The 15,537-nt window shown below is 48.3% G+C and overlaps 1 protein-coding gene and 1 long non-coding RNA gene across 3 annotated transcripts in view; one reads left to right on the top strand and one right to left on the bottom strand.

Annotated features, from left to right (window-relative positions):
• Window positions 1–337: 337 nt before the first annotated feature.
• Window positions 338–15,146, bottom strand: LOC116590402. 2 transcript variants are annotated; one of them, XR_004285584.1, is made up of 5 exons: window positions 15,058–15,146; window positions 13,576–13,691; window positions 5,462–5,576; window positions 1,819–1,976; window positions 338–641 (listed from the first exon to the last, which is right to left on the bottom strand). It is a non-coding gene; the product is annotated as an uncharacterized LOC116590402 (long non-coding RNA). The 2 variants fall into 2 exon arrangements; XR_004285585.1 differs by lacking the exon at window positions 15,058–15,146 and adding an exon at window positions 14,056–14,508.
• The window catches only part of RGMA (repulsive guidance molecule BMP co-receptor a), a 44,763-nt gene continuing 44,358 nt past the window's right edge, over window positions 15,133–15,537 (top strand). Inside the window, exon 1 of the mRNA XM_032342131.1 lies at window positions 15,133–15,417. Coding sequence (XP_032198022.1) covers window positions 15,404–15,417 — 14 coding nt within the window. The 5' untranslated portion in view covers window positions 15,133–15,403. The remainder of the gene's footprint in view (window positions 15,418–15,537) is intronic.

The raw sequence follows: 15,537 nt of genomic DNA, 5'->3' as shown, positions 1-15,537 counted from the left end.
TGTGTACAAATGTTTGACTCCTTTCAGTTAACTAATCTACTTATCAAAAAATCTGAGGGCTTAGTCATCACTTCCATTAGAAAGAGAATATCTTTCTCTTAATGAATTTCTACCTTTGACATATCTTTAAAATTTTTTCATAATTCTTTAACGTCAGAATGATTTCTATCAATTTCATGGTTTTTTAAATCACATTTTGTATATAATCTGTTAATTTGCTCTCAGCTCTTTTTTGTTTGGTTTCCCATAATTATTTTATATTAGTTCACTGGAGTAGAGTTGACCACATGTTACATTCACTTTGGGCGTATGACATGGGAATCCAATTTCTGTACACTTATGCTGCTCTCAGTTCTTTAATAAATTTAAAGACGACACAATAGGTTCATTTTCATCCAAATTAGGAGTCTGTGTTTTCTCACTTCTTTTTTTGACATGTTCCAAAGCATCCTTCTAAATTCTAAGAAAAATGCATATTGAAGGTTTATCAACTTTTTTGCGTAAGCTTTGAATGCTTCTCATTTATGTTCGATCTCCTCTCCCAAGTCTTCGAAAATATATTTTGGAGCTCTCAACACATCCTACACTGCAAGACTCGAACAGCTTCATCATGGGCAGAGATTCTCAAGACACTTAAATTCCTTAAAGAAAAAAATCCAAGCTTAGCCAACCTGAAAAGAAAACATGTAACAGATAAAACATAGGAAGTATTCAGCAACTTTAGGTATGGCAGGGGCAGTGGGGGACAAAGACGGGACATGCCCAAGGTGGCTCCTGATTGCAATGAAAATATTTTATTTTTGCAAATTGACAAAAAGCTCTGACTGTGCAAACACACTGGCCTCCTCCCAGACCTCAGAAGGACCCTGAAATAGAATCTGCAAGGTAGAGAGGAGGTATCCCAACAAGGATGAGATAAAGCAAGACAGGGAACCGTGGGCAGATGAGCCTGCGGAACAAGGGCAGATCAAGGTCACTGAGAAAGGTCGTGCCGTGGATGGTGAGATGCTCTGGAGGGTTTAGTGTTTCTTCCCAGTGTATAGGGAAAGGGAAAATGGGAAGTTAGCTTTTACTGGGTACAGAGAGTAAGCTGGGAAGGTGCAGAAGTTCTGGAGAGGGACGGTAGTGATAACTGCACAACAATGTGAATGTGCTAAATGCCCAGAAGTATCCACTTAAGAAGGCTACAATGGTCAATTTCCTGTTATGTATGTTTCACCACCTACATACATTTTAACACAAACACATTTTCACATTTTAACAGTTTTTTAAATTGAGCTCATTATAGATTCATGGTTGTAATAATATGGAAAATTTTCTGGGGTGTCTGACTGGCTCCAGTCAGTAGAGCATACAACTCCTGATCTCAGTTGTGAGTTCAAGCCCCAAGCTGGGTATAAAGATTACTTTAAAAAAAAATTTTTTTAATCTTTGGAAAAAACCCTTATACTTTACCTATTATAAAGTTTGTCCCCTGGTAATTCTTTGTAAGACTCTGGTACAATATCACAGCCAGGATATTTACACTAGTACAATTAATGTATTCTGACTCCCCCATTCTACTTGTGTGTGTGTGTGTGTGTGTGTGTGTGTGTGTGTGTGTGCAATTTTACTGCCCATATGGGTTTGGGTACCCACCACCACCGTCAAGCTAGGACAGTCCCACCACAGGGATCCTTTATGCTGCTCTTGTATAATCACGTCCACACCCCTCCAACCCTGCTCCCCATCCCAAACCCCTGTCCTCCATTTACAAAATGGTATCCTTTCAAGAATGGCATGTGAATGGAATCATACCTTCATCTCACTCATACAGACCTTCTTGGTTTGATCTTCTGCACCCAGCATCATTTCCTGGAGGTGCCTCCAATCTGATACAGGTCTCAGCGGTTGGCTCCTTCTCGTTCTTGGGTACCACTCCGTGGCATGGATGTGTCCCAGTTTGCTTAACCACCTATTATTAAGGGACATCTGGCCTATGGAAGGACAGTTTGGGACTATTACGAATAAAGCTGCTCTGAACATTTGAGGATAGGGCTCTGGGTGAACATGAGTTTTTATTCCTCTGGGGTAAGTGCTCAGAAATGCCCTTGCTGGGGTCGCTAGTAGTTGCATGTTTGTTTGTTTGTTTGTTTGTTTAAGTAATCGCCCAATGGTTTTCCAGAGGGTTTTCCAGAATGTGTTTGTCAGCTCTGGTCCATTCTACATTCCCACCCACAACGTATGAGCGATGTAGCTTGGGTGCATCCTCACCAACATTTGGTGATGTCCCTGGTTTTATGTTGGCCATCCTAAGAGGTGTGTAGTGATGTCTCCCGATTCCGATGTGCGTTTCCCAAATGACAACTGATGCTGAGCATTTTTTCATGGGGTGAGGTGTTAAGCACGGGAGTGAGTGGCAAAATGGGCACTTCCGAAGGGTTGTTATTGGAAGGGGTTCCCATAGTCCTTGGTGACAGCCACCGGGGGCCTGAGCTGGGCCTTGGAAGCCAATGGACAGAGAGGGGTGGGCTTGGAGGAGTCCAGAAAGGCTTTAGGAAATAAAATGGGCCAAACATGGCAACCAGTGAGATACGGGGAGGAGACTTCCTGCTGAGGAAGACAGAGGAATCCAGAATAGAATTCGGTCTGGCAATGTTGAGGTTTGCCTATGAAACATCCAGGTCACTCAGAGCATTTGGATATGAGTGTTCAAAATCAGGACTGAACCTGGGCTGAAAACATGGATTTGTAAGCTCCTCAATTTCCTCCACTAAACTTTGCAGGGGAGGGACCTGATTTTTTGAACTTCTAGTTTACTGGTTCCCCTGGTAGGCCGAGGACCCCAGGCATCTGGGGACCGCTGCAGAGGACCCAACAATCCACATGCACACCAAGAATTTCCAGGAGCACATGACTCCCCTCACACACCTAAGTGTTATTTTTCAGTTATAGGTAGATTGGGTTATAATTTCACAGATCTGTTTACAAAATGTAATTTTAGATTTTTCCATTATGACTACTTTTCAGGGAGATAAGAAAATCTCTCAAACTGGTGTAAGAGCATACAGAATGTTTAATCATCTAGAAGTGGCCGTGACTTCTGGCTAGTTCGTCTCCCTGGGGACAAGGGGTCTCCACTGCTCTGAAGGCCCCGCCCTTGGGGTCCCCAGATATTCTTTCAATGAAGGCGACCTTCCACCTGCTGCCCTGGGAGACTCCCTGCTTTTCCGCCTGCCCCCAGGCTTTCCCACCAGTTCCTCTGTAGGTAACAGGTGGCTGTAGACCTTCCTGCTGAACTTGAGAATCCTCCTGCCCAGACTACCCCTTGCAGAAGCCCACCTTCCCCAGGGCCAATCCCCTCTGAGTTGTGCCTGGACCCCCTCCATGCCCCACTCACCCCTCGGGGGAAAATGCTGCCAGCTGTGCACCCCAGGGGCTTTTTCCCACACCTGCTGTGAGATTTCCTTTGCTGCCTTTATAAAGACTGTAGAATTACTGTTCTCCAAAAGCACAACTCCCTCACTCCACCCCCTACCACTACCCCCACCTCTGTAGTATGAAAACACCAAGACAGGCAGAAGAGCAAATCATGGGGTCTCCATAAGACTGACTCAGTGCCCCAAAGCACCGGGCTGTACCTGTCCACGTATAATACAGCATGCACTGGACTTGGCCGAAACACAATGACTATGGAGTCCAGCCTTGCCTCTGGCATCTCATAAAATGGCTGCTTAAATATAATTGCAAAGAAATTGAGGTTCTCTTTGGGAGGGAGCGGGGGGGAGGACAAGCTTCGGCCTGCTCTGTTGCAATCACTGAGTCTTTGTGACACGGAAGCCGTAGGTCAGATCCAAGATCTCACTGTAGACCGGAGGGAACTGTTGTCCCAGGAATTCAACACTGGGCTCTTATCTTATAACAAGACCCCTGAAGTCTCCTGTACTGAGAATTAGCAAAGATGATGACACAGGGGACAACAAGGGGACCCCTGCCTGCTGTCCTTCTGCAACCATTTAACTGATTCTGTTTTCCAGCTCTTGCTTCCGAAAGCTTTATCGTGCTTTTCCAACAATGGGAAAAATTGGAAAGCTTCGATTTTCTTATATTTGTCTTTATGCCTTATTTTTGGAGTTTTCTAAAATTAAAAATCCGATGTCCAGACCCTGGTTATTTAAAAACAGGCAAGTTAACTTCCGCTGCATAAAATTTCCCTGGAGGCCCTGAGATTCCTAAAGTGAAGCCATCTGAGGAAGCTGGGAGGTAGGGAAGGAGAGGGAGAGAGTCATCGAGAAGACACTGCTCTTACTTTGCTTCCTCAGTTTTCCTTCCAGAATCTTCTCGGGCCTGTGATCCAAGGACCTCACACCCCCACCACACACCCCGTGCCACCTCCCACATCTGTGCCAACCCAGGGGCCCACCGGAATTTGGCATCACTGCCCCCTCCCCAGAGTGATGGAGGTGCCCCAGTTCCCACCCTGGGTAAGGAAAAGGCCTTCTCAGCAACTGAAATGAGGTGGTGTCATTCTTTTGAGGCTTCATGCAAGAAGTCCCCCAAGCCTCCCGTTAACACAGAATGTCGTAGGCACAATTACATGGAGAGCCTCTCCCTGAAATCTGTAGAGCCAATGATTTGGGGAGTTCACAGATTTTCAGGGGGAAAAAAATGGAGAAATATATATGCATTTGTTAGCTCTTTGTTGTGTCAAGAAAGGATTTTTTTTTTAAGGTTATTTATTTATTTATTTATTTGACAGAGAGAGATCACAAGTAGGCAGAGAGGCAGGTAGACAGAGGAGGAAAGTAGGCCCCCTGCTGAGCAGAGCCCAATGCGGGGCTCGATCCCAGGACCCTGAGATCATGACCTGAGCCAAAGGCAGAGGCTTAACCCATTGAGCAACCCAGGCACCCCTAGGAAAGAAAGGATATTTTTAAAAGAACTACTTTCTGCTAGCACTTTTTAAGAAAAAGCACTTGAACTCGGGCACAAATATAGGTATGCAAACACACCACACAGGAAAAGAAACCCTCCCGAGTACGAAAGAGCCCAGCAGTTGACAATGAACCTCAAGCTTTCTGAAAAGCCAACCACTGCTCCAGAAGCCCTGGTTTGGGTACAAGTCCCCTCCCTCTGCCGTGTGCAGGGACCCAGGCTACATCTCCATCATTGCTCAGCAAAGAGCAGTGCGTTCAAGGGCCCCGATGTTCTGCTGGGAGCTACTCTGGGAAACGTACGTAAGAGCATATATTGGCTCTTCTGAAAGCCATCCCCTCCCTGGAGAAAGAGTAGAAGCATGACGGACAGATGACCAAATGTCGTGGCCGTTATTTACCCCTTAAGGATGGGTTTCCCAGGTCAACTTAAGTCTGAATCTTTGACTTCAGGGGTGACAGAGGCCTGGCCCAAAGGGCAGCCTGCTCTGCAGTATAGCCTGTTCCTGGGTCCACTGTGCAAGGAAGGCTGCCTGCTTTCATCTTACCACCAAGCCTTAGTCGCTCCAAATGCCCCACAAAGACCCAGTAAGGCATCACTGGATACCACGTAGTCTGCGCTGGATGCCCATCGGATCGCTGCGTACGCGGCTCCGCACAGACCTGCAGAATAGAGAAACAGAAGCCTTCGTTCCGATGAAGATGCTGATGCCACAGCTTTGCACCAGGAGGGAAGGCCTCATGTTATTCCCAAGAGGGGACACACCCCTGACCCAGGTTATATAAGCCTAGCCTCTTAGTCACTGTTGGCTTTTCTTTGCAAATGCACGTTTTGGGCATTGCTTCCAGCAGCATCAGCGATGGCCAATTTATATTCTAATGGGAGGAAGGACAGGGCCTCTTGGGAGCTTGGCGGGCCAGGCCAGAATCAATTTCCCTCCTCCTTGCAAATGTTCTCCCACCTGAACGTGTGCCTCTGAGGGCACACGAGGAAAAAGATCATCAAGAAACAGCACTTGCAGATGAAGCTCATTCTGAAAAGAGACAAGCTGGTGAACAGGCCACCGGGAAAGATAAAAGACGGAAATACAAAGGGCCAATAAATAGATGTAAAATAGTGAATGCAACTGGTAACTTTTTAAAAATGTGAACTGAAACAGTGAGATTCAATGAGTGATACAGTGCATGTATGTCTAGTGTATCCAATTGACAAAATAATGTTACAGTCGATCTTGTGTCCTAGGGTCTGAGGAAGCTGACCCCAGAGAAGGAGTACAAACAATGGCCATTTTTCTAGAAGTCAGTTTTTCTCCACTTAGCAAACCTCAGAAACCTGCATATCTTCCATCACGACACCTGCACAAATGCATTCTAGGAAATAATGACAAATGCACAGAGATATCCTTATGTAAGGATGGTCTTTAAATACTCCAACAGGGGGGTGCCTGGGTGGCTCAGTTGTTAAGGGTCTGCCTTTGGCTCAGGTCATGATTCTAGGGTCCTGTGATCAGGCCCTGCTTTGGGCTCCCTGCTGGGCGGGAAGCCTATTTCTTCCTCTCCCTCTGCTGCTCCCCTGCTTGTGTTCCCTCTCTCGCTGTGTCTCTCTCTGTCAAATAAATAAATAAAATCTTTAAAAAATAAAAATAAAAAGATAATAAATACCCCAACAGAAGGGGTTGATGAAATCAGTTACGGTATACCTAAGTGATAGAACAGGGGACGCTTACAGGGTAACAGGATGGTAGTTGTGTATTTGTTGAAATGGAAAGCAGTTCAAAATATACTGTTCCGTTGTAAAAGAGTTTCAGGCATAGTAAACATAGGGGCACCTGGATGGCTCAGTCGTTAAGCATCTGACTCTTGGTTTGGGCTCAAGTCATGCTCTCAGGGTCATGAGATCCAGCCCTGTGTCAGGCTCTGCACTCACAACATGGAGTCTACTTGTTCCTTTCCCTCTGTTCCTCCCCCCACTTCCAAGTGCTCTCTCTTTCTCTCTCTCAAATAAATAAATAATCTTTAAAAAAAAAATAATAGCGAGTGTATTTTTTTTTTTGCTTAATTCATCATTTCTTTTTTTTTTTTAAGATTTTATTTATTTATCAGAGAGAGAGGGAGAGAGCAGGCACAGGCAGACAGAATGGCAGGCAGAGGCAGAGGGAGAAGCAGGCTCCCTACTGAGCAAGGAGCCCGATGTGGGACTCGATCCCAGGACGCTGGGATTATGACCTGAGCCGAAGGCAGCTGCTTAACCAACTGAGCCACCCAGGCGTCCCTAATTCATCATTTCAATCAATAAATATTACTAAGCAAGAAGAATGCATCAAAGACCAAGACAGATAGCACCCCACTCATAAAGATTGCATTTATTGCAGTGATGGGGCCTGGGGATTGGACAACAATAAAAAGTCAGTGAGACAATTATTATAGTGTGAAACTGCTAGGCAGGGAATTAAAGTAGGAGACATAACAGAGATGTTTCTGAATTTTAAACTGAGATGCCAATAAGAGAAGGAGAAAGGAGTGAGAGTGGTCCAGGCATCAAAAACAGCTTGTGCAAAGGTCCTGAGGCAGGACTGAGCTTTAGACAACATGGTCAGACCTAGCTAGACCATGTAGCTAAAGCCAAGTGAAGGAGGGACAGTATGGTAGATAAAGACAGAGAGGGGGTTGGAGCTGGATCATGTGGGGATCGTTAAACCAGGGTAAGAAGCTGGGAATTTTTTCTACGTGCTATGGGAAGAACTACAGATCTCAAACGGGAGGTATGATCTCATCAGTGTTACTAAACTTCACACTGGCTGCTGTGTGCAAGAATGAATGCAAGAGCCAAGGATGGAGGCAGGGAATCAGGTCACCCGGGCTGCTGCAATCGTCCACGCCAGGTTTCAGGGTGGCTTGGACCTGAGGGGCACGTGGCAATGGAGAGAAATTGGATACGGTCAGGATTTATTGCGGACTCAGTACCAGCAGTATTTGCTAGTGGATGGGTGACTCGGAGGACTTCGCCCTCGTCCCTCCTGTTCCAGATGCTTCCAGCTCCACTTCCCTGCCAAGGTTCATCCGTACGCCCTGCCTTCGGGTTTTGTGGGATGATCAGCCCCGTAAACTAAGTCTTCCTCTCCTCAAACTACCTCCAGCTGCTTTTCATTCCTTGCGAGGGAGGTCATTGAGCACCTGCTGTGTTACAATCCTCCCAACGGCCCTGTAAGGAGGGCACAGCCATGGAAACAGGCAAAGCTCAGAGAGATGAGGTGACCTTCCCAGCTCAGAACAGCAGAGCGAGGATTCAAACCCAGGACTTTGGGGTTCAGAGCAAGCACGTCCTCCTCTCCACTATGCTGGATCATCGAGATGTATCCAGCTGCTAGCTGACCCGCAAATACGGCTAGTTAAGCACTGAAATCTCAGCTCCCTCATTGCAGGAAGGAGAACAATGGCCGCCTACCCACACTAATTTCCCAGCCTCCCTTGCAGCTGGTATGGACATTCAACTTTCTCCAGTGGAGTCTTAGAGGAAATGAAGAGTGTGGCTCCTCCACACCCTTTCTCTTTCCTGCAGGCTGCAAGCCGGGCTTGGCAGTGTGCCGGCTTCAACGAGGCAGATCGCAGTAAGTCTTTGCGGGGGTTGTGGAACAATGACTCAGAAGGAGCCTGAATCCCTGAATGACCACATGGCCCTGAGCCTGCCTCCAGCCTGGAAAGCCCACCTGGCCTGAGTGTGTGAGAGAGGAAGGATAGAAACTCTGATCTTTAAGTCATACCATTGCCAGGTCTCTTGGTACAGCATTCCAGCCTTATGTTAATTGATACGTCACCTCGACATGATCCATCTATTTTAAATACCAGTGGTCTCTGTCGTTAAACACTAATTGAGCCCCTCAAACAGTACCTCCAGACAACAGGTAGACCCTTGAGTTTCCCTACTCCTGTCCGTGGCTGAACGTGTCTAGTCTGTGGAACAGAGTCCATGCCTCATGCACTCCTAGGAGTACCTTCAAAACCCAGTTTAGGGGTGCCCTTGTGGCTCAGTAAGTTGGGCATCTGAATCTTTTTTTTCCTTTTTTTTTTAAACAATTTTTATTTTATTTGACAGAGATCACAAGTAGGCTGAGAGGCAGGCAGAGAGAGGGGTAAGCAGAATCCCTGCTGAGCAGAGAGCCCAACTCGGGGCTCGATCCTAGGACCCTGAGATCATGACCTGAGCTGAAGGCAGAGGCTTAACCCACTGAGCCACCCACGCATCCGGGGCATCTGAGTCTTGATTTTGGCTCAGGTCGTGATCTCAGAGTCATGAAATTCAGCCCCACGTTGGGCTCAGGTTCAGTGAGGAATCTGCTTGAGATTCTCTCTCTGTGTGCCCCCTTGCACACACCTCTTTCTCTAAAATAAATAAATCTTAAAAAACAATAAATAAATAAAGCCAGTTTAAGTTGGAAACCAAAATCAACAAGACCTCCATCTCCATGCATGAGAAATTTTTTACATACAATTATTTATAAAAATATTTGAAGTGTTACATTCTTTCTTGATAAATGCTTAACAATTGATAAAGCAAAACTTAACAATCCTCCAATCTATTGTTAAATCTTCTGGGAAAAGACCAATTTTATTTATTATTATTATTGAACTGGGTTTGTTCCAGAAAGACCAGCTTCTGTGGAGCACGGGATCTGGCTTTCATACGTTAATAAATCATTTTACTTTTCAAAAACGCGGTGGGTTTGTCAGGGAGCAAGCCAAAAACCCTAGTCGATCATGATGACAATTTATTTATATCAGACTGTGCGCTTCTTCCCACAGGTTCCAAATTTAGAGACCAACGTTAAGTTCCCCTGAAATAGGTGTGACTCAGTTACTTCCTGGTAAGTTCCACTGAATACTAAAATAAACCCAGTATCTCCCTGCGCTTCTCCATGGTTCACAAGTGTGACAAAGCTCTCCGGAGTCCACTAGGAAACCAATCTGCTTACAGAGCTTGCCTTGTGGACACTGGATACTTTTGGCTGGAGGTGACAACACAGTCATACTCCACCAGCTTCCGCAGCACTGCAGAAAGTAGGGTAAAAACCTGTTCCCCACAGTGGTGGGCGTAGGTGTTTCCATAAGGCCATCAGGAAAGATAGAGAAAGGACGGGAAGGAAAAGGCGGGGCACATGCTTAGTAGTGAGAAATGTACCAGTGTGGGATTCAGATGGATGCGGATTCCAATCCTGACTCTACTACGCGCTGTTCAACTCACGAAACGTCTTTAAACCTCAGTTCCCTAGAAAGACACCCACCTCAAAGAGCGTCATGAGGATGGAGGAAGTAGCTATAGCTCATATAGAATGTTCTGGCAGACTTGGCACTGAGCCAGTGACTACAAAACAAAACCCAAGCTGATCCTGCCTCGAGATAAAGAAGTCAGCAAGCCTGCCTTCTTTGCCAGGTCGCCATGAAGGAACGCAGCAAGCCAGCTGGCCTCAAGGTTTCTAAATTGTCAAGGACGGGCTTCTGCGGGTGCTCTTGTGGGGCGGGTGGATATGCTCGCTGACCACATCCCAGCTGTTCTCCTGCAACTGTGGCTGCCCAAACCTTCCAACTATTCTCATGGCTAAACCAGCCAGCAAAGCACAGTCAAGGCCTCATGGAAAAGTCTGTGTTCCAGTCACCTTCTTCTGCTGTCCAAGCTCACGCACAACAGTGAAGGACTGCTTTATGTGCTTTCTGTTCCCAAGGCTGGTCATCCACTTTCTTTTTTGTTGTTTGTTTAATTTTATTTATTTATTTGACAGAGATCATAAGGAAGCAGAGAGACAGGCAGAGAAAGAGGAAGGAAGCAGGCTCCCTGCTGAGCAGAGAGCCTGATGTGGGACTCGATCCCAGGACCCTGAGACCATGACCTGAGCCGAAGGCAGAGGCTTTGACCCACTGAGCCACCCAGGCGCCCCATCCACTTTCTTAACAACAACAAAGTACAAAACCAAAAACAAAACAATCCTTCATGTGCCTTGATTATGGTCCTTACCGTTAGACAGCCAACAACTGGCCTATAGGAAAAAAAGCTATAAAAAGCAACAATGAATTAATTCATTAGGCTTTTTTTTTTTTTTCATGATGGGCACAGGCACTGGATTTTTTTGGCTTCAACCCATGACCATAATATCAAATATGGAAAATCAAGTAATGCCCTCAAGACAGTTTTGAGGCTCCCTCCCACGCTGAGACCATGACCGTCAGTCTGATGGCCATCCACACCTACTCCTTCCAAGCTTGTCCTCATGACTTCCCAGTCTCTGTAATGAGCATTTACTCCCTCTGATACTTTGACATCCCTCCAGCTCCCAGTGAAGCATGTGGGTCCTCCATCAGCCCCTACTTCCCTGTACACTCAGCATCTTGAGTCATGTTCTGATAACATCATACCAAGACTATTAGGATCTTTTGCTGGTCTCCCACTTCCTATTTCTCCAAACCATCTTCCACTGACCTACCAAAAGTGAGGCTTTATCTGCATCCTTCCTCTGCTCAGTAACCTTCGATGGCTCCCTATTACTCATTCTGCAACCAACGTTCTCCACGATACAGCCCTCAACTCCCTTCCCTATCACATCTCTCCTCCAGGACCCACATTCGCACTAGATTTAATCACTCCTTGTTGAACTTACTGACCTTTTCCCATCCCCATGCCTTTTTCATGTGATTCTTCCCCCCGGAATTCTCACGCTCCTTCCCATGCGCCCCCACACTAAACTCAAATCCATCTATCAGAGATCATCTCAAGGGAGACCTCTTCCGTGAAGACTTTCCTAATCCTTCCAACTAGCAATAAATACACCTACCTTCTAAATCCCATGACCTTGAATTTGTACTTACTTTCCTTCTGTCTCTTGTTCCCCTCTACCTTGCAGTGTCAAGCCCTAAGCATCCATGGGGGCTTTTGAGCACGATCTGGTGGGAAGGGAAGGTGGGGAAATGGGCCTTCAAGCCACACTTGCAAAAGCATTGGTTTTACTACAATGAGATAGGAAGAGAGATCAGATAGGGCTGCTGAGGCACGCACAATCCCGCCCACACCATGCAGCCATGGAGACCTTCTCAGCCTCTTTCCTGTCTCGCACCAGACTGCAAGTATATGAAGGGGAGAGGCTGTTTTCCTTAAGTAAATGCCTGCCACAGGGTTGAGCACGACACCCACTGTGGAGAGCTCCCGGACACGAAGCATGCTGGATTTATAAGAGCAGATAATGCCTGAGATGTGTCCAGCCTACATGGCTTCTTCCGGTCTGTGCTGAACAAACAGGTCTCCAGCACCCATTCCCTCCCGACGTCTTACTGAGGCCAAGTGTGGGACAGCCAGTCCCTCCTTCTTTAACAGGCTCCTATGAGAGCTTCTGACCTGCTTCTCCTATGAGCTGCCCATTTACTTCCGAAACTGCATTTACCCAGGAACCCATAACGGGGTGATCCCCCCGATCCAAAGGCACAGCCCCCAATGCCAACCCTGAGTGAAGAGTCCTGCCAATTTACTTGGCATTGTATTGTCAGCGGGAAAGAATCCCTTCATGGGTTTCACCAGGAATCCATCTTCCGAGGGTACCCGCTTGGCCTGCGGCCGCCACCCCCCATCTGAAGCAGCCAGACAGCAAACTGCCCCCATGGCCTGGTAGTACCCACTGTCCCTGCACTGGGCGTGGGGCCTCCTTCCTCCTGCTCCGGTCCGGAGGCCCCACTGACGCTGCACACTTTTCTGTAGGTGAAAGCTCTCCACACAAAGTCGGGGCTTCCAGAAGGGGCATGGAGGGGGAACCAGCCACTGCACATATCCCTGATTAAAGAGAGAGAGAGAAGAGGAAGAGGAAACAGTGGCCAAGACAGGATGGGAGCCCCAGCTCTCCCGTTTTCCTATACAATTATAAGGCCAGATTCTAACCTGTGCACGGGTGACGAGAGAGAAACTAACACAGACATGCCTCTTGCTCTGAATTAGACCCTCACTGCCTTCACTTCCCCGCCCCTTGTTTCTTCATGGCCTTTTTTTCTTTCTTTCTTTTTTCTTTTTTAGCACTTGAACCCAGGTTAGCCTATTTCCTGTTCCTATTTTTAAGGAATTCAGGCTCTCTGCAGCAAAGAAAGACAAGCATTCCCTGGAGCTTTCTATTAGGAATGTTTCTAGATTGTTCGTTGAAAGCATGTACATTTGTTAATTCGCGCCATAAACACACCCCACGGCCTCATTTAGCTCTGAGCGCTCATGTGTGCCTTGCGACTACCTATGCATGGTTCCAACTTAATCAAATACTTAATGAGCAGCATTAATTTTCGTTGTCTTCTCCACAGGAGCCTCCGCTCATCAAGGTAAATAACAGTTGGTTGTCTCCACAGCCTGTGGTTGAGCTAAGAATTATCTGCCCTTTCTCAAGACAGGGAAACTGTTGGTCCCCCAAGATGGGAAAACCCTGCTGGGTACTTTCCAAAGGCTTCACTGTAAAATGAGATGTTTCCACTTAACAGATCCTTTACCAACATCAATGTCAAGCAATCTGGAAGAGCAATAAGAGATCCACCATCCGGGTGATGGTCAGAGATCCTTCTAGCATTCTATTATGTGCCAGACACTGGAGATACGATGAGGACCTCTCCTCACAGTGCTTGCAGTCTAGTGGGAGAGACCTACACTTACACTTACGGAAAGGTCATCCTAGAGGACACAAAACCACGGAGTGAGATCAGGGTTTGTCAGGAAAAGCATGGGGTGCTGGGAGAGCCATTCCCTAAAGAAGAGATACTGGAGTTGAGCTGAAATGAGAACGGGGAAGAGATCAGTTATTCACTGACTATTAGGTCTGCAGCGCACACGTACACACGTGCACGCGTGCACACACACACACACACACACACACACACAGCAAAACTCCTGTATTTATACCTAAAGAAACTGAGGCCCAGCAGAGCTAAATATCTTGCCCAAGGTCAGAACTAATTATAGAAACTGCCCATCCCAATATCTAATCCCTTCCTGCTGAATCAATGGATTTTATGTACCTCCCCACCATAGATTATTTCAATACACTTGGCCAATAAAACGCAGAATATTGAGTTAAACCCACATCCCTCGAGACCACAAGCATAAATAACGATCGTGCTTTAATGCGGAGGATACCTTTTCATTGTGCAAATCCGAATTCTCATCGTATCATAATCCAAAACAGCTTGTTTTCAGGAGGAACGGGAAGGTCATAACCCTGTGTCAAACGCACTGGCAAATCTCTCTAACCGTGCAATGCTAATTTGGGCGTGAGCTGTGTGTTTAGGCTGACTTCATGCCCCAGCTGGGGTTTCAGATTTGCACACGGCATTGGGTGGCTCTGGCTGTTCACTGCAAGGGGACTCCGGAAGCCTCTGGGGACTTACCGCTAGCCTCCCAGTGTGTGCCTGCGCTGTGTGGCTGAAACATTCTTTTGAAAAGCCCGTGAGAATTCACTTGCAGTCTGTGCGTTTGCATGTAAAAGCAAGGACTGGAGAGAACCGCAGAGGATCACGCTCTGACCCGAGGTTACCTCTGGGAAGCAGCTGCAGTGGGGAGGGCATGGGATACGCTCTTCTTTTTACTCTAGATACGCCCGAGTTGTGTAGAATTGTACACAGGAAGGTATTCGTGTATGACGCATTTAATACATGTGTATAAATTCTTTTAAAGAAAAATCTTAGACAAAACTAACATCTCAGTAGAACAAAGGTGCGTCTCCGCAGGGAGCAGAGGCGTTTCTTCTGGATGTGACTATATTCCAGAAACCTCAGAGCAACTCCCGCGTTGACCAGCAGAGAACTGAAGGTGGAAAACACGCCCTCCCCAGCATCCCAAAGGGAAATCTGGAAAGTTGGAGGCGCCTCGAGGGTCGCCGCCCTTACGACCCGCCCCCACCTCCCCGCGACAACGGGTGCACTTCGGCAAGTCCCGACTTCACCGCGTGAGCACCCAGCCACCCACCCCTGCCCCCCAACCCGTGCGGGTGCGGGAGGGTGGGGCCGCGGCGGGGCGGGGCCATCCGAGCCCGCTCCCTCACCTCCTCCCGCGTCCCCTCCCCGCCAGCCCCGCCCGCGCTCGCCCCCCGCCCGCGCCCGGGGCGCCTGGCCCGCCCCCTCCCCTAGCGTGCAAACGAACCTCGCTACGCGCTCCGCCGCGGCGGGCGGGGGCCGGGCGAGGGAGGGGGCTGGCCCGAGCAGCCCGACTCCGCAGTTGTCTCCCGAGCGCGGGCAGCGCCGCCCGAGCCGCTGGGCTGGGGAAGCACTAGCCGTTGGCTCCCGGGCCGGCCCCTCCAGGCGCTCGCAGGCATGCAGCCCGGGAGCAGGCGGCGTGCCCCGGGCCGCTGCTGAGCCGGCCGGGGCGGCGGGGACCAGCGCCTGCCGAGCCCCTCCCACCTTGCCCCGGGGCCGACGAGCGGCGCCCCGGCACCCCGCTCTTCGCCCGCAGCCCCGCCAGCGCCACCCCCCGCGGGCCGCAGGGGCTCATGCAGCCGCCAAGGTAAGCGCGGGCCGGGAGCGGGGCGGACCCGGCTCTGACATCCCCGAGGAGCCTCCCGCACTTGCGGGGGCCACGGCACTGCTCTGGTCCTCCCCGGCCCCGCGTCTCATCTAGCTTCAG

The sequence above is a fragment of the Mustela erminea genome, chromosome 5 (genome assembly GCF_009829155.1).
Source record: "Mustela erminea isolate mMusErm1 chromosome 5, mMusErm1.Pri, whole genome shotgun sequence".
Classification (NCBI taxonomy): Eukaryota; Metazoa; Chordata; class Mammalia; order Carnivora; family Mustelidae; genus Mustela; species Mustela erminea.
The sequence above is the reverse complement of the archived record's forward strand: the minus strand, read 5'-3'. Positions and strand labels throughout refer to the sequence as shown.